The following is a 21,815-nucleotide window of genomic DNA, read 5'->3' as shown; positions in this document are numbered from 1 at the left end:
AAACTTGTTTTCAGGCAAATGCCACGATTATCTGCTGCAGAAAAGCAGCGCCGTTACCGTGCACGGCGAGATGCTGATCCTGCAAAAAGGAGGCATACTTGGCAAAAGGCCGGCAGAAATGGAGAGAAAAGAGGGAGCAAGGTGCATACTATAAGCCCATATCTGAACAGAGTGAGAGGGAAAAACGTGCAAAGAGAAAGGCCTGGAGAAGAGCCCAGGAACAGAGCAGACGCAGAAAGAAACAGAATTCTGCTATTGTTACCCCACCACTGAGTCCTGACAGCGAGGAACAACCAGTTCCAAAACCAGGAAGGTTAGAAGGTTATGTAGAAAGAACCTCAAACAGAACAGAACAGGTTGATTCCTGCCCCACAGCACGTGACAGCACGTCATGTTGAAATAAAAAGAGATGTGTGGGAAGATATTGCCAAATCATATCTTCATGGCTAAGGACATGCGCGCACACACACACACGCTAACAAACACGTGGCACAAGCACACGGTCAAGCACACACACATATAGACACCAGACGTGTATAGTCCAGGTGCCAGAAAGTAAAAATCCTGCCATGTTTTTGGATCTGCCTCTACATCTAGAACAGGTGTTTTCACTAACGAGCTCATCTACCTGGTAGAGGAGCTGGTTAGTGATGGTTGGAACAGCTGCTGGACAGGATTTCTACTTTCTGGCACCTGGGGCCTGTTCCATAAAACAAGTTTACCAAATAAGCCAGGCTTATTTCAGTAATTCTGACTTATTTTCACTTGATTTGGTTTCTGAAAGCAAAATTACCATAGCTCAAGCTCAGTCACTGTGGTAACTTATGCTGGCAAACTAACCTGGTCCGGAGCAGGCTAACTGTCAGGCTAAGCTGAGCTCCTCTAACTCTGACCAATAGGAACGCATCGATATTACCACTGACTCTCTCACATACAGGCCCGCTTTCACAGACAGGGTTTAGACTAAGCCAGGATTAGGCTATAGTTCAATTAGGACATTTAAGTCATTTTTATAAACATTCTTAGAAAAAAAAACATTACTGGGGTGCATCTTGAGACAAAACAAAGGCACTGATATATTTTATGATCAGTCAATGCAAGTTTATTTCAGTTGAAACAGCTCAGACTTACAATTTAGTCTAGGACTAGGCTTAAGCCTTGTCTGTGAAACCGGGGGACAGTCAGTTTAATTTATTATCGGTCCAAAAATAAAAGTATACAGAAAATACACCTTAAATAATCAAATAAATAAAAAATAGGCTACAACCAACTGTATTTAATGTATTGTGCCCAAAATGTAGGCGAATGACATTTTAACATAGTTGCTACTCGTGCATGCAGTTGATCAGAAGTTTCTAGCCATGCAGCCTTTCTCTCTGAATTTATGACAGCTGTACCTTTTATGGTTATTAGAACATTAAAACATTACAATCTAAAATGGCTCTTTAAAGCATTAAAGTATAAAAACACAATCAAAAGTTAAAATCACTGAATTAAAAATGTAAATTTATAATAGAAATCAGAGTACATTTTAACTGATAAGAGGAACACACATTTAACTCATTTGAGCTAGTGATTAACAGTTGCTGCTATCATAAAAATACACTTATATGTAGGAAATTAAAATTCAATGTGTCACATTTAATGTCCAACAACAAATATTTTAGCAGAATGTATATTTTATTCAGAATTCTGCACTATTATTCTATCCTGCTCCGTCTGTGTAGCGCGCATGCCTCGCATAAGCCTCGCCCACTCCTGACAGCTAAATGGATATATTTGCATATATGGCTTTCTGACATTTACAGATGTAAAAAATATACCTGTGACGTATCAGTTATGCACGGAGGAAAACACAATGTTTCAAATGCGTTAAACAGCACAAATATTCGCTGTTTGCTATGGTGGATCGATCTGATCCATGATCGACATTAAGGGCTGCTTCAGAATAAGCGTGTACGTCACATTATCCTGACTCACTGAACCTGGATGGCATTAGTCAGATTGCGTGAACTTGAATTGTCGTTTATGGAACCGCTTTAGTCCCGATTGATTTGTTAGGTTATTTCAAGTCAGGTTTTGGACTTTAATCCCCGCTTTTCTCCTTTATGTCATGAAATATTCAACAGGTCTTGATTAAATGCAATAAAAGATTAGCTAACATATAATAATTGATATAGTTTAGGATTGTTTTTGTTAAATACATCATCCTACTTTGTCATGTCCAGTCAACTATGTTACTTTTGTCAACTATGATACTGGGCTGTCAATTAAGTTACCATTATGTTTTTTAAAAAATGTATGTATTTCAATGGTTCCCTAATCTCCAAGTAAATATTTAGAAACTGAGTAGCTGTCAAATATATACCTCAGCATAATTTCATCACGAAAATTATCATGAATCAAGCAGTTTGGAAACAAAATATACAGACCGGTTACTTCAGTACTTGAAATTTGGGGTTTCAATTGAACAAAATGTGTATTTTCTTAATTAATTGGGCATTTTAATTGAAAAGGTAGGTAAATAGACACATATTCTTCCAAGAGTAATGATTTTTTTAAATGTCTGACATTTACTTAAAGTTAAAACTTATAGGTTTTGTCCGTAACATAGTTGACCAAATAATGAGTAAACTTCTTGTTTTTAAAACTAAATATCTGAAATCAATTATGCCTGAGCTTGGCAATGACTAAAAACAAAATATTTCAGGGATGATTTATCAGGGAAGATAATAATATTTTGTAAATAAATATATTTTTTCCCAGAATTATTCAAACTCAAAATCTCCCACAATTATATATTGACCCATCTACATTTTAAATTGTAATAATATTTCACAATATAACTGATTTTTTTTTTTTTTTTTTACCAAATTACTGCAGTCTTAGTAAGATTTATTTTGAAAATGTAAAAAAAATCATATCAACCCGAAACGTTTGAATGGTAATTTCTTCTGCTCCACACTATTCCAAGGTATCCCATGGTGCCATCATGGTGCATGCTCAGAAACACAGTAATGCTCTAGCACTGTTTTGTGCTGTATATTTGTGAACGTGAGTGTATGGCGTAACTCTCTCTCTTTCTCTGTCTCCCAGACCAAAGAGCGAGGCTCTACTAGAGTTCACTCCCTCAACAACGTCAACCGTGTGCTGCAGGTCCTTCATCAGAACAGCGTGAGTCTCTCTCTACCTTCCCATGTGTCCTTGCTGCTGGGTGACTCTCTGGGCTTCAGCTGCAGGAGAAAATTATTTTTATTTCTTGCCTCGTATCAGCTGACAGACGCTGCCTAAGGAACTTACAGCAAGGGCAGTCTAATTAAAACGCTTTACAGTTCCTGTGTGTCTTTTAGGGACATTAGCGTGGCGTTTTGACGGCAAGGTCTCTACGTTTCGACGTGTCCTCTGTCTTTATGCTTTAATGGCCTGGAGTCAGTCAAACCAAACAGAGCCACAAACACAGATGCTATAAACGATGTGTTTTTCCTGTCACATTTTGCACGTTCAGTCATGTTCCAGATCATTGTCTTTAGTGGACGTAGTGCTGTCACAATACCTATATTTTATTTAATTTTTTATATTTTTTTTTTGTGATGTTTCATCGCTCCTGGTCCAGATGTTTGCTGATCCTCCTGTAATCTCTCATAAATGCAGCCACGTATTTAGTGACGCTGCTGTCGATTGATTACGTTCTTTGAATATTACACACTGATTATGTTGAGGCTGAGCTGGCTCTCTAAATGCAGTGATAAGCTGTCATGTTTGCTTAGAGAGTCAACCTCAAACATCCTTAAAACGAAGGCGTGAATGGTAAGTGTAGGTTTGGTTAATCTACACCTGTAAACACACTGTAAGATAGGCATGTTTACACAATCACACACGTCACGCCAGCGGCTAGTAATCCTCTCTCAATGCCCGCTTTTCTCTGAGTCAGTAATAGCAGGTTAGAAACAACTGTGTGTTTATATATTACATATGAAAGCATGCAACGCCATTCAAGACGTGACACAGTATGAAACATTTGACTTTTGTAATGTAACATATTTTTGAGTTTAGTTGGAAATAATGTAGGTCAGACTCAGATCTATTTGTAACTGGTTATATTAGTCAAAGTCATCCAGAGGTGGAGAGGGTAATTACATACTCAATTAAAAGATTATGAAAATTATTTTTGGTAATACTTTAGCAGTGAGCAATTCAGCATCTTTGTTACTGAACAAACAAAATAAATTGTGTCTTTGTTAATGTTGGGCAATAAAAATACAATGGTTTATTGTATTACCGCAGGTCCATTAAATAATGTTAACAGATGTAACGTTTTATTTTAATATGTTAAGTGAAGCTGATAAGGTCCCACTTTATATTAGGTGACCTTAACTACTATGTATTTACATTTAAATTAATAATTTAGTACAATGCACTTATTGTGTACATATGTTTTTACTTTGTACTTGTAAGTGTACTTGTCATTTTTCTTGTTTTATTATTATTTTTAGTTTTTTTTTCTTCCCCGGATTAACATTCACTGATGAATTTTCACAGTAATTTTTTTTTTAAAGAACTGCCTCAGATTTATTTGAGCTTAAATACATTTGTTCTTTATTGTCCTGCTGGAAATGTGAAATATATACTTTTTTTCATATTTTTGTAGTATTTGTTTATCTTTTTAATATTTGTCTTGTTTATTTTTTCCATTTTTTATGGTTTTGTTGCATTCATTTATTTCTGCATTTATTGATCTTTCAGGTGGATCTGGTGAATATCGGCGGGACTGATATTGTGGATGGTAATCATAAGCTCACTCTAGGACTCATCTGGAGCATCATACTGCACTGGCAGGTCAGAAAACACACACAAAGCTCCTAAATCTGGATTTCTGAAACATTTTTTCAAGTGCACAAGATGTATATGGGTTTTGCTACTTTTGAGGTTCTAATGTCAAAGTAGTGCGGTCAATGAATTAATCGCATCCAAAATAAGCTTTTGTTTACATAATATATGTATGTGTACTGTGTATATTTATTATGAATATATAAATACACACACTTGCAGTAGTATATATTTTGGAAATACTTACATTCATATACATTTATATATGTATATTCTTGTATTTTATATTATAATTATATTATATATTTAATATATACATTTTTTTTTTAAATATATACATGCATTTGTTTGTATTTATATATACATAATAAATATCCACACACACACACACACACACACACACACACACACATATATATATATATATATATATATATATATATATATGTATGTATATGTGTTAAAAACTTTTATTTTGAATGCGATTTAAACAATTATCTTTTTAATGTTAATTAAGATGAATCTTTTCTTTTTTGGTTTGTTCCAAGAGATTTACATATAATTTAAAGTCATTTATAAAACGGGAAAAATGTTTGTCTACATTGAGCCCACTTTTTCTTATGTATATAAAATAAACAAATGTATAGTATGTTGTTCTTAGCTATTCAAATTTTCGTTTTCAGTATAAAAAGCACAAATTTCTATCATACAATTCCAGATCCTTCCAAAATAATCTTGAGTAAAGACAATGAAAAAAAAAAAATGAATTTTTTTTTCCTTGACCACAAAATTCACAGATATATGAAATATGGAGCTTAAATCTTTCCAAAACATGCTTAGCAGGATAAATTCTATGAAGTATTTTGTAAGAAACTGATTTGTGAGCACATCTGATGGGCTTCCACTATTAAAATCATGTTTATAAATGGGGCCACGTGTTTATCTTTAAAAGAAATCAGATGGCTATGAGATATAGTCTAACTATCCTCTCTCTCTGTGTGTGTGTGTGTGTGTGCAGGTCAAGGACGTCATGAAGGATGTGATGTCTAGTCTTCAGCAGACTAACAGTGAGAAGATTTTGCTGAGCTGGGTGAGAAACTGCACCCGCAACTATAACAACGTCAACGTGCTCAACTTCACCACCAGCTGGGCAGACGGCCTGGCCTTCAACGCCATCCTACACCACTTCAGGTGACACACACACACACACACACACACACTGAGGCTGCTGTCAGCGCGCTCTCTAGGGAAAGGCTCCAGAGTGCATTGATTGGGTCAGAGGTCAAGAGAGTTTGTGTTCATAAGCTTTGGGTGGAAACACACACACACACGCATTTTTAAACTTAAATGTAACATCGGATGAAAAGTTTGCATCTTAGTCACTAAATTCTTTATGAACTTATGTAAGCAATGTAAAATGTTTGTGGATGAAGGGATTGAGAACAAGTTGGTAGGTCCAGACATTTTCCACATTTTTTTCCAGTTCTGTTTTGTTGGGAAATCTGCGTAATGGGTTTAATCAAAGTGTGTTAAACTGAGTTTTGTACTACACCTTTATTTTCACCTGAAGAGTTATCAGATTTGCAAATATTTAATAAGCAAACACGCAAGGGTGTGCAGCTACGAATGACAGAAGCTTACAGAATATTGAATATCTTCTAGATCTGTGGGCTTCATCCACATCACAGCAGAAATGTGCTTGTCGGTCCACATCGGTTGGGTGAATCAAAGTGAATCTGATGTTTAGAAGTGAACTGAATCTCGTCACTGAACGCTGTTGCTCATGTCAGATCTCGATGATGGTGAATGACTGCAGGTTAGTTTGTTGCTGCGTGTGTGAACGGCCGTTTAGACTCTTGTTGTGAATTGTGTTTCAGGCCTCATGGGTTCAGCTGGGAGGAAGTAGTTCATCTAACCCCTGTGGAGCGACTGGACCACGCTTTCACATTCGCCAAAGATCAACTCAACATTGAGAAACTCCTGGATCCAGAAGGTAAAGAAGCATTGTGACACTAGAACTTCTCCAATTCAGAATAGAAGCAGAAGGACTTATAACTACAAACATTTTCCATTGTTTGGTCAAATACAGTCGTTTAAATAGATATCCAGGAAATTGGCTATCAATGGGCAAGGGGAGAACAATTGAGATTTAAAATGCCAATGCGATGTGTTTTCTGTGCTTGTTTACACACACACACACACACACACACACATATATATATATACATATATATAAACGTGTATACGTGTGTAAATGAACACAGAGCCACGCTTCACTATAAAACAGTCAGCACGTGTATTTATTTTATTAAACTGCAGCCTTTGCAATTTGATAATCACACTAAGCCATATCGCGATTTTGATCATTTTTATTATTTGTGCAGCCCTAATGCACAATTTAATTTTTGCCGGCAGAAATGTATATTTAGCATACAGAGTTGTTTGCGTTCTTGACCATTATCTTCAGCTGACGTGATGTTGGCCTTGTTTGGAGATCTTGTCAGTTTGCTGTTTACGCCTGAAGCAGGGAATCAAACCAATGAATTGATGCCAGTCAACAAATTCCAGAGCCCAGATCCTGAGACTAATCATCTGGACTTGATTGGAATACATGGCTTGTCCTGAACACAAGTTCACATGAGCCATAACTAATCAGAGGGGCCTCATAGAGAACGCCATAAACACACACACACATATTCATATTCTCTCTCTGTGTGTTTCTCTCTCAGATGTGGCAGTGCAGTTACCGGATAAGAAGTCCATCATCATGTATGTGACCTCACTCTTTGCTGTGTTTCCCAATGACATCACGATAGATGACATCAGAGAGGTGGAGACGCTTCCCAGACGCTATAAGGTGGAGCATGATGATGGACGCGCTGTAAGTGCACTAGTTACCCCAAAATACATGAGTCTCAGATTGGTGTTCCATCATGTGCCGAAATGGTCATAATCCAAAACTCTTTGGATTACTGTGGTCTTGAGGCCCTTCTGAAGATGGTTATAAGCTTCTCTTGTGGTGTGTAGCCAGTTGTCAGGGCTGTTTAATGTAAAGGCCCGTTCACAGCAAGAACGATAACTATATTAGCATCCACATCAAAGCTTGATAGTGTTATTTTTATTGTAAGTGCGCTGCAGTTTTGTTTTCTGTCACTTTAAATGCTCAAGCTCTTTGGGCACGTCGTAATGAAGTGTTATACACAGCAGAGCAGACGCGCAGATATATTTAACACAGCCACTTGCTTATTCAGCTGACTGTGAACAGCAGAGGAAATCATGACTTCATGCAGACGTAGGTGCATCTTTTCATCAAATATATATGAGAAGAAAACATGCACGATGGGATTTCTTGCTCACAGGATGCAATAGCAGTTAAAAAGCGGTGGTTGTTATTCTGGTGTTTTCTGATGAGGAATTGCCGGTGGAAAAAGGGCATCACACTTTAGTGCCAATAAATGACTCCACTTCTACTAGTTTCCTTTTCTCGCTCACACACTCGCTCTCTCTCTCGCGCTCTTCCTCTCTGCTTTCACTGGTAAGAGTGAGTCATACAGTTGTGCAGTGTATATACAGTGTATCAACTGTTGCGTTAGAATGAATCATGATTGATTGTTTTCACTCTAAAGCCCTTTAATGTCAACCCTAACAACAGGCTTAAACCATGACTTTTCATAATCTTGCACAGCTTCTCGTACCTTATTTGCTATTGAGTCTGTCTGGAATGATAATTTAGGGGATTCACACTCGCATGCAAATGAGGGTCTCACTGTGTTTTCCTGAAAATAGTCATTTGTGGAATCAGATGCACTGTTGTTAAGATCCTCATGATTCCCATCCTGTAGTGGTGGTTTACTGAAGAGACTACTGTATATGTAGGGTTGATGTAGGCATCTGCTGGGACGCTGTGGGGTATTTGGGTGGTTCTGCATTTGTCAGACCACAAATATGTCAGTGCTGCTTATTCCAGCTTTGCTCACCGCCCTCCAAACACACACCCTGTTTTACAGTCGAACAGAAAGAAGAGCGTTTTATCCAGCATGTGGGATGGGGTTGGGAATTCCAGCAGAATATTTTCATCAGATGACCTTTTCCTCCAGATGAGGGCTGTTCTCTGTGCATTTATTCAAGGAACAAAGCCTTGTTTGAGGACTCAGTCGCTGCTATTAACATTGTTTAAATGTCCTTTCTCTTTGAGAGCTCTGTTAAAATGAGTTTTTCCTTGTTCGGATGAGATCCAGTCTTTTGAAATGGTGATTGTCTGTTGTACTAAACATGTAATATTCGGTCTCACCGGTAAGCGTGTTATTCAAGTTAATGTTTTTAAAGTTTTTTTCTCTCTTCCTCTCACCAACAGAAAAGTACCAAAAATAAGCCATGTTTTTGCTCTGTTAATAACCGAATTGTGTCTATTATGACAATGACCTTTTGTTTTTCTAAACTGGTGATACAATATTAACTTGTACAATAGCAATACCATGTTTTTGGGTGTGGCACCATGTCAATACCATGTTCTAACGTATATCATTACAATTAGGCTACGTCTTTTAAATTGCATCATGTTAATACCATGTTTTTTGAGTTGTACTATGGCAATACCATGTTTTTGAATGTGATTCCATGGTAATACCATGTTTTTGACATCTGTCATGACAATGGCATTCTTTTTGTACTTGCACTATGGTAAAACCAGGTTTTTAAACATGTACAATAGCGATACTATATTTTTGGGAGATGCTACCATGGTAATACCATGTTCTTGTCATCTGTCATGACAATGCCATGATTCTTGTACTTGAACCAGGGCAAAACCATGTTTTTGATGTCTATGGCAATGCATGTTTTTTTTTTTTTTTACTTGCACCGTGGTAGTACAATGTTTTCCTCATACTATGTCAGTAAAACTTTTTTTCTTTTCTTTTTTTGATCTGTACCATACCATGTTCTTGACATCTATCATGGCAATGCATTTTTGTACTTGCACATTGGTAATACCATGTTTTTTTCATATCATGGCGTTGGCATGGTTTTTGCACTATGGTAAAACTATGTTTTTTGGATACATTCATGTCATACTCCCTAGGGCAGTGTTGCCTTTTTATTGGAGTTATCAGTGCAAGCTTCTTTCTGTTGTCATTATTTCATATCTCCCTTTTGATGACATCTGTCATGACAATGGCATTCTTTTTGTACTTGCACTATGGTAAAACCAGGTTTTTAAACTTGTACAATAGCGATACTATATTTCTGGGAGATGCTACCATGGTAATACCATGTTCTTGTCATCTCTCATGACAATGCCATGATTCTTGTACTTGAACCATGGCAAAACCATGTTTTTTGACTTCTTTGCTGGAAATACCTTTTTTTTTCTTTTTTTTTTTACCATGTTTTTGATGTCTATGGCAATGCATGTTTATTTTATTTTTTATTTATTTTTTTTCTGTTGTCATTATTTCATATCTCCCTTTTGATGCACTTTGAACATTTTTCCCAGAGTTCTCGGGTGTGGTGCTGTTTGGTTCCCCGATGTAAGATTTCAGATCAGATGGGCTCATTACCTGATTCCGTTTCTTTTATTATACAGCACAATGGCATTCACGCCATGAAGAAAACCTGCTTCTATTTCCATCAGACTCACACAATTAGCGGTCAATTAGTGTTTCACTCTTATCAATGAGCTGTGACATTTCCGTCATGGGCGTGCTGAGGAATGTAGGTCGCCGGGTTTAGAAAAGCTGTCAGTTTTAAGGCGTGGGACATAAACATCTGAGAATGTGAATGATATCATATGACCAGCCCTGTTATGCTGTTAGCCGGTGTTTAGTCAGCTGAGGACATGTGCCAGTGGCAGTATTGTCTGCGTCTGAAGGTCCTGCTGATAGTTCGTGCAGCTATTCTTTGTTTTGAGTGTGAGCCTTTTAATGACTTTTTCCTGTGAGTCTTTGAAAAGAAGGGAATAGTTCCTTTACATGGTATTTTCCATGATAGAATGCTAGGCCAGCACACAACAGATGCACAGTGAATCTCAGTAGACACGTCCAGGTCAACATTCAGCACAAAATCAAAACACGCATCATAAAAAGGAATTCTGTTTGAAACAATAAAGACCTTTTGCACCGTTTTCAGGGCTATTAAGCAAATTTCAACCCCTCATTACCGTGATGCATAATTAGTCAATTTAAATTAATCTTAAAAAAATCTACTTAAATATAATACATTTGTAAATATAATATATAATATTCATTCATAAAAAGAATGCTGAAAAAATGTATCACAGTTTCCACAAAAATAATAAGCATCGCAATTATTTTCATAAAAATCAAGAACCGTTTTTAAGCAAAAGAAATCAACATATTAGAATGTTTTCTGAAGGATCATGTGAGAAATATTTTTGTGGAAACCGCAATACTTTTTTCAGAATTCTTTGAATTAAAAGTTAAAAAGAGCAGCATTTATTTATCTTTTTGAACTTACTATTCATCAAAGAATCCAGCAAAGAAAAAAAAATCCCCCTACGTTTTCTAGATTGATAATAATGAAATAAATTACACTTTACAATAATTTAAATTGAGAACAGTTATTGTTTTCAGTTTATTTTAAATTGAGACTCCTTTTAAAAACCTTAACAAATCTTACTGACCACACAATTTGAATGGAAGTTCTCTACCATGATGCACAAATTATTGCTTTGCAAAAATGTCTTTTATTTAATCATTTTTTAATCGTTTTATTTTATAATTTTTTTTGTTTTATTTATTTTATTTTATGAGAAATTGTGCATAACCATAATTTTTTTTATTATTATTTTGATCTTGTGGTGAAATATACAAGTCGGATATATTTTTTTACATGTTTTGTGTATGTTTTTTTGTTTGTTTTTTTTTTTCCCTCCGAGTGTGCGGTTTTGTATTTTCTTTTTATTATCATGTATTAATTTTTTTCTCCCCTCTTTCACATAGTCTTTTTTGTAAATGTAACAATTTTTCAGTTTGAAGAGTGTTAAAATGATGGCCATCTTAAGTTTTACATTTTAATTTTTGATTAATTTTAGTTTTTACATGGATGCTGTAACATATGAGTCAGACTGAAGTCACTGGTTCTTAAACGTCTCCTTCGCTTCCCTTTGAGAATTCATTAGGGTGATGTTCATCATCATTTACAACATGTCATAGATGTCTCTTCACCTGCTGCAATATTTAAGTTTTGAACATAAATGCAAACATGTTTAACTCATTTCCTAAAACACGGTTGTGTACACACGTGAAGCCCATACTGAAATTTTACACGTGGGAAAGCTGGCAAAGTCATAGCGCTTAACGTTTTCTATAACATTATATTCAGATGAGCTGCTAACTGAAGCTGTGTGTTGCTGTGCAGGGTTTGTCTGGAGAGACAGAGGAGGTGAGCAGCACACGGCCAGAGATGCCCAGCACACTGACGGAGGTGGACATGGAGGTCAATCTGGACACGTATCAGATCACGCTGGAGGAGGTGCTCACCTGGCTGCTGTCTGCCGAAGACGCGCTGCACATGCAGGACGACGTGTCCGACGACGTGGAGGAGGTCAAAGACCAGTTCCACACACACGAGGTATATGTGACGCACAACAACACTTCAGAAACATTGTTAGCATTTAGTTGATAATCTGTTTTTTCATTGAATTACTCAGGAAACTATAACATAACAATATAACTTTACTGTGATATAAAAACAAAAAAAATTAAAAATAGATGGGTAACTATGAGTAACAAACTTTGATGTTGGCTTGACAAAGCTTTGTTAGAAATAACTTTGAAGTTTGAAGATTCTACTCAATTCTCAAGTCAGTGAAATATTATTATTTTCTAGCACATGACTAAAATGTTTAAGTAGGCTCCGAACATCATTTAACACGCTGTTAACATGTTGGCACATTGCTAGAATGCTTTAGAATGTTTCTAACATGTTACTTTGTCATGTTGCTAGCAATATTTAGCATATTTTTGACCTGTTTCTAGCATGTTGCTAACAGGTTGCTAGCATGTTAGCATGATTTGACGTGTTTCAACGTTTATATCATGATTTAGCATGTTTTCACATGTTTCTAGCAGGTCTTAACATGGTGCTAACATGATTGAGCATGTTAGCATGATTTAACATGTTTTAGCATGTTTCTAGCATGATTTTGTATGTTTTACATGTTTCTAGGATGAGTTTCTAGGATGATTTTGCATGTTTTACATGTTTCTTGCATGTTTTAACATTGTTAGCATGGTTACCACATAACTAGCATAAATTAGCATGTTACTAGCATGATTAAGCACGTCGTCCCAGAATATCCGTTAAGCTTTACTAGTGATAGACAACTTAAACACACTGTAAGTCTTACAAAATTACAAAAGATTTGACCGCCTCAATGAAAGTTTATCTTTTGTTATTGATTTGATCTTTGGGTTTATGAAAGCAATAAGTCAGATCCGTTAAAGATATAGCAACCTTGAATGTCTGACCTGAGTTTTGGTATTTGTAGCTTGAAAACTCTGAGGAGATACAGACTAAATTTAGTCTCAGAAGAAGAAGAAGAATCAGCAGCAGCAGCTTAAGTAGGATTTCAGTATGTAACTAACAAAATTTCTCACACCATGAAACTGCCCACCGCTGCTCTTTCTGATTGACCTGAGGACTTTTAAGTGTTAGCATGTCCCGTGTTCCCGTCCTGTCGGAGAACATGCTCTGAACATGCCAGGAATGTGAGGAATTCTGTGAGGCAGAGAGAGACCTCTGACAGACAGCAGGGCCGGGGCACATAAACTCACTTGATGGATCCAGAGCGGGAGGGTGAGGTTTACATTCCTGTCAGAAAGTGAAAGCTAATATGAGGCACTGACGCAGAAACAAAAGCAAAGCAAATGCAGGAAAGCTCTGGAGATCCTCTGAGCACTGAGCTTTTCCTGAAGCTTGAACCTGTTTGTCTCTGCACTCTGGATCCACTTGAAACATCAGAGATTTAGATAATGTGCAAATGGTTTGTTACGTCATTCGTCCTTTTTGATTGTTTTTCTGTTTCGAGAGTAGATCATAAGATACTGTGTGAATGAGTGACACGTTTCCTTCTACTACACATACTCAAGCACAAGTCTCACCATATGAGGACATGAACACCTGTACTTCATCTCCAGAGCTGCTCTGAGTGTCACTACACCAGCATTTCACCGTTTCATTTGAGCAAAGCTATCGTCAAATACATTTTCTGAATCTGATCTTCATGGCAAGCCACCAAAATAAAAGTTTGCTTTAACTTGAAGAAATTATGGCAGAAATATTTTAGCATTGCTTGAATTTAATCAGTAAACCTCTATTGTGCAGCACATTTCTGACAAAATAAAAAGGAAATTGTTATATTTTAATTTTAATAGACTATTTTCAGCAAAATTAATTTTGATTTATTTAAACCGTCATTACAGAATTTACAAAAATTTATAATAGAAAACAGAATTGAAGAAAAATTAAGCAGACATATTTATAAAACATCGGATAAAGTTATACAAATTGCCATAAATGAAAATGAACAGATTAATAAATGCTGTAAAAAATAAATATATATATTGTTAGTTCATACTTTAAGCATTTATTAATGTCAGCACATTTTATTATAAAAATATTTACCAATTTTGGAAAAAATAAAAGCCTACAGTAAGTATGATGAAATCATCATCATACTCTCCCTCATGTCGATTTGTCTATAATAAATCATCAAACGGTGCAGCTGCTTATTACATGACTACTTATCAAATGAATAAATGCATAAATATTATTCAATTATTATGGTTATTTATTATATAAGAAAACTGTCCTTCTCACACAATCACTGCCAGTAAATAAACATAAAAAGGTACTGGGTGTTTTACATAAAAAGCATTTATCTTCAAATATAGCATACTTAAACCTTTTTTGTGTTTAGAACCGTCTAAATGACTTGCACTCTAAGACATCTGTGAAGGTGGTTTGTAGTCATCCTGGTAACTGATGTCGTTTTGTCTCCTCAGGTGTTTATGATGGAATTGACAGCCCACCAGAGTAGCGTGGGTAACGTCTTACAGGCGGGAAACCAGCTGATCGCTCAAGGCAACCTGAATGAGGAAGAGGAGGATGAGATCCGAGAGCAGATGACACTGCTCAACTCCCGCTGGGAAAACCTGCGGGTCGCCAGCATGGACCGTCAGTCCAGGTACGGATGCACACATTCCTACCGAAGTCTTCTGTTTGAAGAGTGTGCTTGAATTTGTCATCTCTCTTCTGTCTTCAGACTTCATGAAGTTCTGATGGACCTTCAGCAACGGCAGCTCCAGCAGCTCTCTGATTGGCTGACACAGACGGAGGGGCGGATCCGTAAGATGGAGAAAGAGCCAATAGCAGGAGACATGGAGGGATATCTGGCCCAGATAGAGCAGCACAAAGTAAGATAAGCATTTGATTGAAGTAGACTTAGTATCGCCATCTATGTCATGATGCATCACAAAATTATACACTCTAAAAAGTTTATGGAATAGGTCACCCAAAAATAAAAATATGCTGAAAATCTACTCCCCATCAGGCCTTCTCAAGATGAGTGGATGAGTTTGTTCCTTCATGGGAACAAATTCGGAGAAAGTAGCATTTAGTCATTTGCTCAGCAATGGATGCTCTGCAGTGAATGGGTGCCGTCAGAATGAGAGTCCAAACAGCTGATAAAAACATCACAATAATCCACAAGTAATCCACACCACTCCAGTCCATCAATTAACATCTTGTGAAGCCAAATACGACTCCATAACCCATAATATCTGATCTGTGCATATTTCTCTCCAGAATCAGCCGAGATTACTTTTTCACTGGAGAAAGTGTTATGTATGGACTCGTATTTTATCTGGAAGCAACGGTTTAAAGTTAAAACGCATTAATGATGGATTTGTTCGTTACAAAAACAGCAGCTTTTCACTTCACAAGATGTTAACTGATGGACTGAAGTGGTGTTGATTAGTTGTGGATTATTATATAGCTGTTTGCACTCTCATTCTGACGGCACCCATTCACTGCAGAGGATCCATTGGTGAACAAGTGATGTAATGCTTCATTTCTCCAAATCGGTTCTGATGAACAAACAAACTCAATATATCTTGGGTGGCCTTAAGGTGAGTACATTTTCATCAAATTTAAACATTTTGGGGTGAACTATTTCAACCCAAATTGGTTTATTTTGCCAACACTTGATTAAAAAAGGATGAATCCAGTGCTGGGTTGTTTTGACCAAGCCGTAAAATTACTATACTGCAGGGTTAAAATGAACTCTAAATGAGTTGTAAATGAAAATCAAACACAGAATGCATACAATACAGAATACAGCCAATAGTAATAATCAAGAGGTGAAACATATGAGGTTCCATATGTGGCACCTCTGTTTCAAATATGCATTTCCAACCCACCACAGTTGGGTTATTGATTATAAACGATTACCAACCCAGCTTCCTTACCCAACAGTCTTAATCCAGCATTTGGGCTGAAAAGTAAACCAGTGTTTTTAGAGTGTAACTTGATCACGATTGATAGATTGTAGATTAGAAAAAAGTAAATTGAAGATTATAGAGAATGATTACTAAGAAACATTAAAAGAAAATTATGAGACAAAGTGTATACTTGGCTTTAATAAAGTCTCCTAAAATAGCAACTTCTGAGCAATAAAAAGTTCCCAAGGAGACTTGAGTAGTTAATGAATAACTCTCATCAGAGATCCCGTCTGTGTACACAACCTGTTCACAGATAAAGGCTTTCTCTTTCTGATCCCAAACATGAATTTATCATGAATGCTGAAAGGAGAGAGGGAGATCGAGTTGTGAGAAGAATGAATAAGCAAATCAACACACGCCCCAGTGAACGAGGGTCAAACACGACCTCTGCGTGTTTGTTCAGTTAGCGAATGGAGAACACACACACACGTTCGCTCCCACACACATGCTTACATTTAGGAGCCTCACAGTCTCATAGGAAGATTATTATTATAATTTCAGTTGATAATATGGTGATTGGTGATTTTGTGATGCCTTAATAAATGTGCATTTCCTCTTTTCAGGGTAAATTAAGAAACTTAACAATGTAATCAAAGTGTACTTTAGACCAGTGGCTTTCAAACCTGTCCTGCAAGCACCCCTGTCCTGCACATTTTGTAAGTCTCCCTTATCAGTCACACCCAATTCATGCCTTGCAGTCTCTACTAACGAGCTGATGAGTTGAATCAGGTATGTCTGATAAGGGAGACATACAAAATGTGCAGGGCAGGGGTGCTTGCAGGACATGTTTGAAAACCACTGCTTTAGACCATTCCTTAACCTTTTGACCTCTTTTTCTGTGTTATTTCCTCAGGTTTTGCAGAATGATCTGGAGCTGGAACAGGTAAAGGTTAACTCTCTCACACACATGGTTGTGGTCGTGGATGAGAACAGCGGGGAGAGTGCCACTGCTGCTCTGGAGGAACAACTGCAGGTAGAAGACAAAATGCAGGATATAATGCCAAGTTTTTATTTGTTGTGTCGAAATGGACTGTAATTATGAAATGGCTATTCAGAGGGTCTGGTCAGAGCTGTTATTTTCTTCAGATATACAAATGATAGAACTCACTTGTTTGAATTATTAAAAGAAAATCTTTTTAAGTGTCAGCTGGTGTTTAAGCACTAATTTTAGTATATCACCATAAAAAGTAGTAAAATAAAACGCATAACCTTTGTTTGTGGTTTCCTGAAAACTTGGTCATTGTCTAATGTCATTTCTGGTAATATTCATATTTCAATGAATTGTTCATTGCTGCCATCTGTAAGGAAATCTTCAGATACTACTGTTTTAAGAGGAAAAGACATTATGGCGTGTGTACCAGAGTGCAGTGGTGTTTGGCTATTGTTATAGAGATCAAGGTGAATGCTTTAATGGTGATCAGGGTGAATGTTTCATTGAATGAAGAATGAGTTTTACAGTAAGTTTCTTCTCACCTAAAGTGCAAAGGTAATCAAACCAAGCTGTTTTCCATGCCTTTACTGAAAGCTCCTCTAAGGATTGAGATCTATTAATGTTGGACACAGTGTTGAGAATTCATTGGATGCAGCACAGCAAGAAACTTGGAACTGAACAGACATTTGACACTCCCAGAGACCGTAAAAGTGTGTGAAAAGTCATTCAGTAAATAACTTTCCCTCTTTTGTTTTTCCTTCTGTTCTTTACAGTCACTGGGAGAGCGCTGGGCGGCAGTGTGTCGCTGGACTGAGGAACGATGGAACAAACTTGAGGAAGTTCAGCTGGTGTGGCAGCGGTTGCTTGATGACCAGGTGAGGCCTGATGCCAAAAATCCAACATTCCAGTGTAATATATCACAAGATTCATAATGAGGCCCTTTTATACGTTTTCAAATCATTGCAAATAATTAACTTTGAAAATTAAAAAAAAAAATGTTTGCATGATCAATTTCTGTAATGTTTGAGTACTTAAATATGTTTGGCTTTGCCCATCCATACATTAATTTCAATCCAGCAAAAACCTGAAGTTACTAAAGCTGCTGACCAAATAATCAGAGGTGTGCCTCAGGGCTCTGTGTTGGGCCCCATTGTCTTGTGCTTTTATCATGGACTTGGAATGTTCATTGAATGCATTTAAGGGTCAGATTGCTATTTTAACAGTTTAGGCTGCATTCTGGGGTGAGATTCAATTATGGTGGTTTATGATTTGCAGATACCATTACCATTGACCCATTTCATCATTAGTGTAGAGTGCACACAATCTTATTTTCACACTTCCCCCGTCTGGACCACTTCCATCAGTCTGCAAACTGAACTGTGATGTAAATCAGAGGATATTGTCTATGATATTACATTAAATTAATGCTATTTATGCCAAAGTACTGTGTAAGGGATGGTAGTATGATTTTTATTTTTTTTGCTCTTTATTTGGAGCAGTATATGAATGATGAAGCATTTTTGCTATTGGAAAATCAACTTTCTTCTCATCTATTCAGAGTTTATTTGGATCATGGCTAGCAGATAAGGAGAAGGCCTTGAGAGAAGTTCAGACCAGTGATTTTAAAGATCCTAGTGAAATAAATGCCAGCGTCCGCAGATTAGCCGTAAGTAGACAAAGATACATAATTTCATATTTGGACATTTTTATTACTTGCCCATAGTTTTGGATATATGTTTAAACAACCAATATTCTGAGAACATAAATAATTGTAATTTTATGATTGTAAACATAAGTTTTACAAATAACAACTGAAATCTACCAGGTTGATGAGAGCGTTGCTGTTTTGGCCTCTGACTCTTTGCAGAGTCTTAAGGAGGATATGGCCCAGAAGCGGAGGGCCCTGAGTGCTCTGTCAGATGCTGGACAGGATGTGATGGTGCTGTTAAACAGTCCAGCCGCAGCTCAGAGGATCGAAGCAGACACAGACCTACTGACCCAACGCTGGGACAACCTAGTCCAAAAACTAGAGGACTGCTCCAGCCAAGTCAGATAAATGCATCTCACGTGTTTGTCTATGCATATTAGCTTTTTATATGACATTGATTCCAAGCATCTGTTCGGTTTCCAGGTAACCGAAGCGGTGTCCGTGACTGGGATGCCCCAAGTACAGGAGAAGGTTTTCATGGAGACAGTCACAACAGTAACAACACGGATGGAGCAAACCTTCACCAGCATCGACCGAGAGCTACCACCACCTGCCCCACCAAAAAGACGACATCTTGATACAGATGGCGAGCTCAGGAGACTGTACGACAAACACACCTCTTCCTTGTAAAAAAACACAGACATCTCTTTTATCAGTCCCTCCAGGATTTTGAGAATTTGTCAAGATCAGTCAAAGATCAGTTTTTTCTTGCATTTTTGCAATTAAAAAAACAAAAAAAGTTAACTTGAGAGGAGTAAAGCAATGTTAGCTAACCAAAATCCATCATTTCAAGCCCAAACAAGTTGTTCAATACGTGTTTAACTGTCCTGTCACTTTATTGCAGTGAATTCCTTTGTAACCATATGAAATCTAGAGGTTTAATGATAATATTATGTAATATATGTATGTATGTTACTGAATATAATGTATATTCGTCCTCATAATGACTGATTTCACCAGTAACTATCATGAAATTGTTGCTTTCATCATGCGGTTATTACTGTGTTCATAATGAGCACATTTGGGAACCATTAGCATAAGCTATACAGTGTTTACACACACTTAACACACTGTTCTGTTGTTCTGCTCAGCTGTAGCACTCCCTCATGTGAACTCGGTATGATGTTTGTTTTTTAGAGCTGAAACTGATGTTCCCATGCTTTTGTCTCGGCTGGCTGCATGGAAGTCATCTGCCCGAGCTGCTGAAGACACGCCTGTCCTGAAGGAAAAACTACAGGTGATATATTATAACACTAATATTTACCTGTTCATATATTCGATCTACTGAATATATTTGTCCCATATCTGTAGACCCTGGGTATGGAGCTTGCTGAAAATGAGGGGGCAGTGAAAGACTTGCTACAGAAAGGAGAGAAGATGATTGAACAGCCGGAGAAAGGTGGTGGATTGTGGATGATTTCCTCAATAAATGATGATTCCTGTTTTCTCCTACTGATTAAAATCTGTCTATACAGAAGGTCGGTCTTCAGACGAGGCCCGTTCTGGCCTGGACTCTGTGCGTAAAGAATGGGAGAGCTGCCAGAACCTGATCCAGGATCTGAGGAACCGAGCTCAAGTTCTAGAGCGTGTGGCGGCAGTTCAATCAGGACTGAAGGCTGTAAATGAATTCCTGCAGGAACAGGAGAAGTGGTTGAGCTCCATAAAAGGGTTTAGAGCCAAGGACAACCAGCAGGAACTCCAGGCACTCAAAGATGATTGTGAGGTCAGTCGAATACCTGGCAATTTTATGTGAGACACTTTACTCAAATCAGATGTTAAAGGGAATCTAACAGTCTACTCTTAAAAATAAATAAAATTAAGGTTCTTTATCGGCATTGATGTTTCCATGAAGAACCGTCAACATCTATAGAACCTTTCCATTGCACAAAATGGTGAAACAAAGTTCTTCAGATTATTAAAATGTTCTTCACACTAAAAAAATAGTTCTTTTAAGAGCTGTCACTGAAGTTTTTTTGGGGGGGAACCAAAAATGGTTCTTCTATGATATTTTTGAAGAACCATTTCTTTTAGTGAACAGTTCTCAAAAGAACCATCTTTTCTTTAGAACATTTTAATGATCTAAAGAACCTTTTCCACTATAATGAACATTCTATTGAATGCAAAGGTTCCATAGATGTTAAAGTTTCTTCATGGAACCAGTGATGACGACAAATAACCTTTATTTTTAAGATTGTAGCACCAAGTTAAAAACCACTCTGAATGCCTTATGTGATTTTGCAGTGCAACATAGAGTTGTTAACAGAGCAAATCCGTGCTGTGTGTACTGTACTGTGTTTCAGGCTCGAGTAGCAGAGCTGGAAAAGCTTCAGCCACAGGTGGAAGATCTCTGTTCTCAGACGGAGCGTCTGGCCGCAGAACCTGGTGCCCCTGATACCATGAGGCCCAGTGTGACAGCGCTGGCATCACGCCACAGCACAACTATTCAAGAGCTCAAGACCCGGCAGCAGGACATCACTACAGGTATACATTTCCAAATTGCAGCCTTTACGCTACACTCTCATAACATTAAAAGAATGTCGCTCCAGCCTGCAATTTGAGGGAACTTGGGATTTTGAAAACTGGTAGTTGAGCTTTTCTATCTAAGCTACAAATATAGAGAAATGAAATCACTTCTATAGAAAGAACAGCACATTCTTAAAGGATTGCATTTAAAGGGAATATTTCAGCCAACAATGTCATCGTTTATTCACCCTCATGTCATGCCAACACATTTGACTTTATTCATCCAGTCAAACACAGAAGAAATTTTGAAGGACTTCCAACCTGCTCTTTCCATACTGTAAAATAGACTGTAACTGGTTCTGTC

The 21,815-nt window shown here is 37.3% G+C and overlaps 1 protein-coding gene across 4 annotated transcripts in view; it reads left to right on the top strand.

Annotated features, from left to right (window-relative positions):
• Positions 1–21,815, top strand: part of LOC306859706 (utrophin-like) — a gene marked incomplete at its 3' end in the record, with an annotated part of 219,628 nt that overhangs the window by 24,750 nt on the left and 173,063 nt on the right. For all 4 annotated transcript variants that reach the window (XR_013783329.1, XM_079400906.1, XM_079400905.1 and 1 more), the window contains exons 5-21: positions 3,097–3,174; positions 4,744–4,836; positions 5,846–6,018; positions 6,705–6,820; positions 7,557–7,708; positions 12,205–12,417; positions 14,853–15,034; positions 15,113–15,263; positions 17,203–17,322; positions 18,054–18,155; positions 18,839–18,946; positions 19,148–19,327; positions 19,412–19,590; positions 20,126–20,225; positions 20,300–20,387; positions 20,464–20,711; positions 21,289–21,469. Coding sequence is in view for 3 of the 4 variants with exons in the window: in XM_079400906.1 (XP_079257032.1) it covers positions 3,097–3,174; positions 4,744–4,836; positions 5,846–6,018; positions 6,705–6,820; positions 7,557–7,708; positions 12,205–12,417; positions 14,853–15,034; positions 15,113–15,263; positions 17,203–17,322; positions 18,054–18,155; positions 18,839–18,946; positions 19,148–19,327; positions 19,412–19,590; positions 20,126–20,225; positions 20,300–20,387; positions 20,464–20,711; positions 21,289–21,469 (2,464 nt within the window). The remainder of the gene's footprint in view (positions 1–3,096; positions 3,175–4,743; positions 4,837–5,845; positions 6,019–6,704; positions 6,821–7,556; positions 7,709–12,204; positions 12,418–14,852; positions 15,035–15,112; positions 15,264–17,202; positions 17,323–18,053; positions 18,156–18,838; positions 18,947–19,147; positions 19,328–19,411; positions 19,591–20,125; positions 20,226–20,299; positions 20,388–20,463; positions 20,712–21,288; positions 21,470–21,815) is intronic.

Source organism: Barbus barbus (assembly GCF_936440315.1).
Source record: "Barbus barbus genome assembly, chromosome: 40".
Lineage (NCBI taxonomy): Eukaryota > Metazoa > Chordata > Actinopteri > Cypriniformes > Cyprinidae > Barbus > Barbus barbus.
Note: the sequence above shows the minus strand (reverse complement) of the source record. Positions and strands in the feature narration are given on the sequence as shown.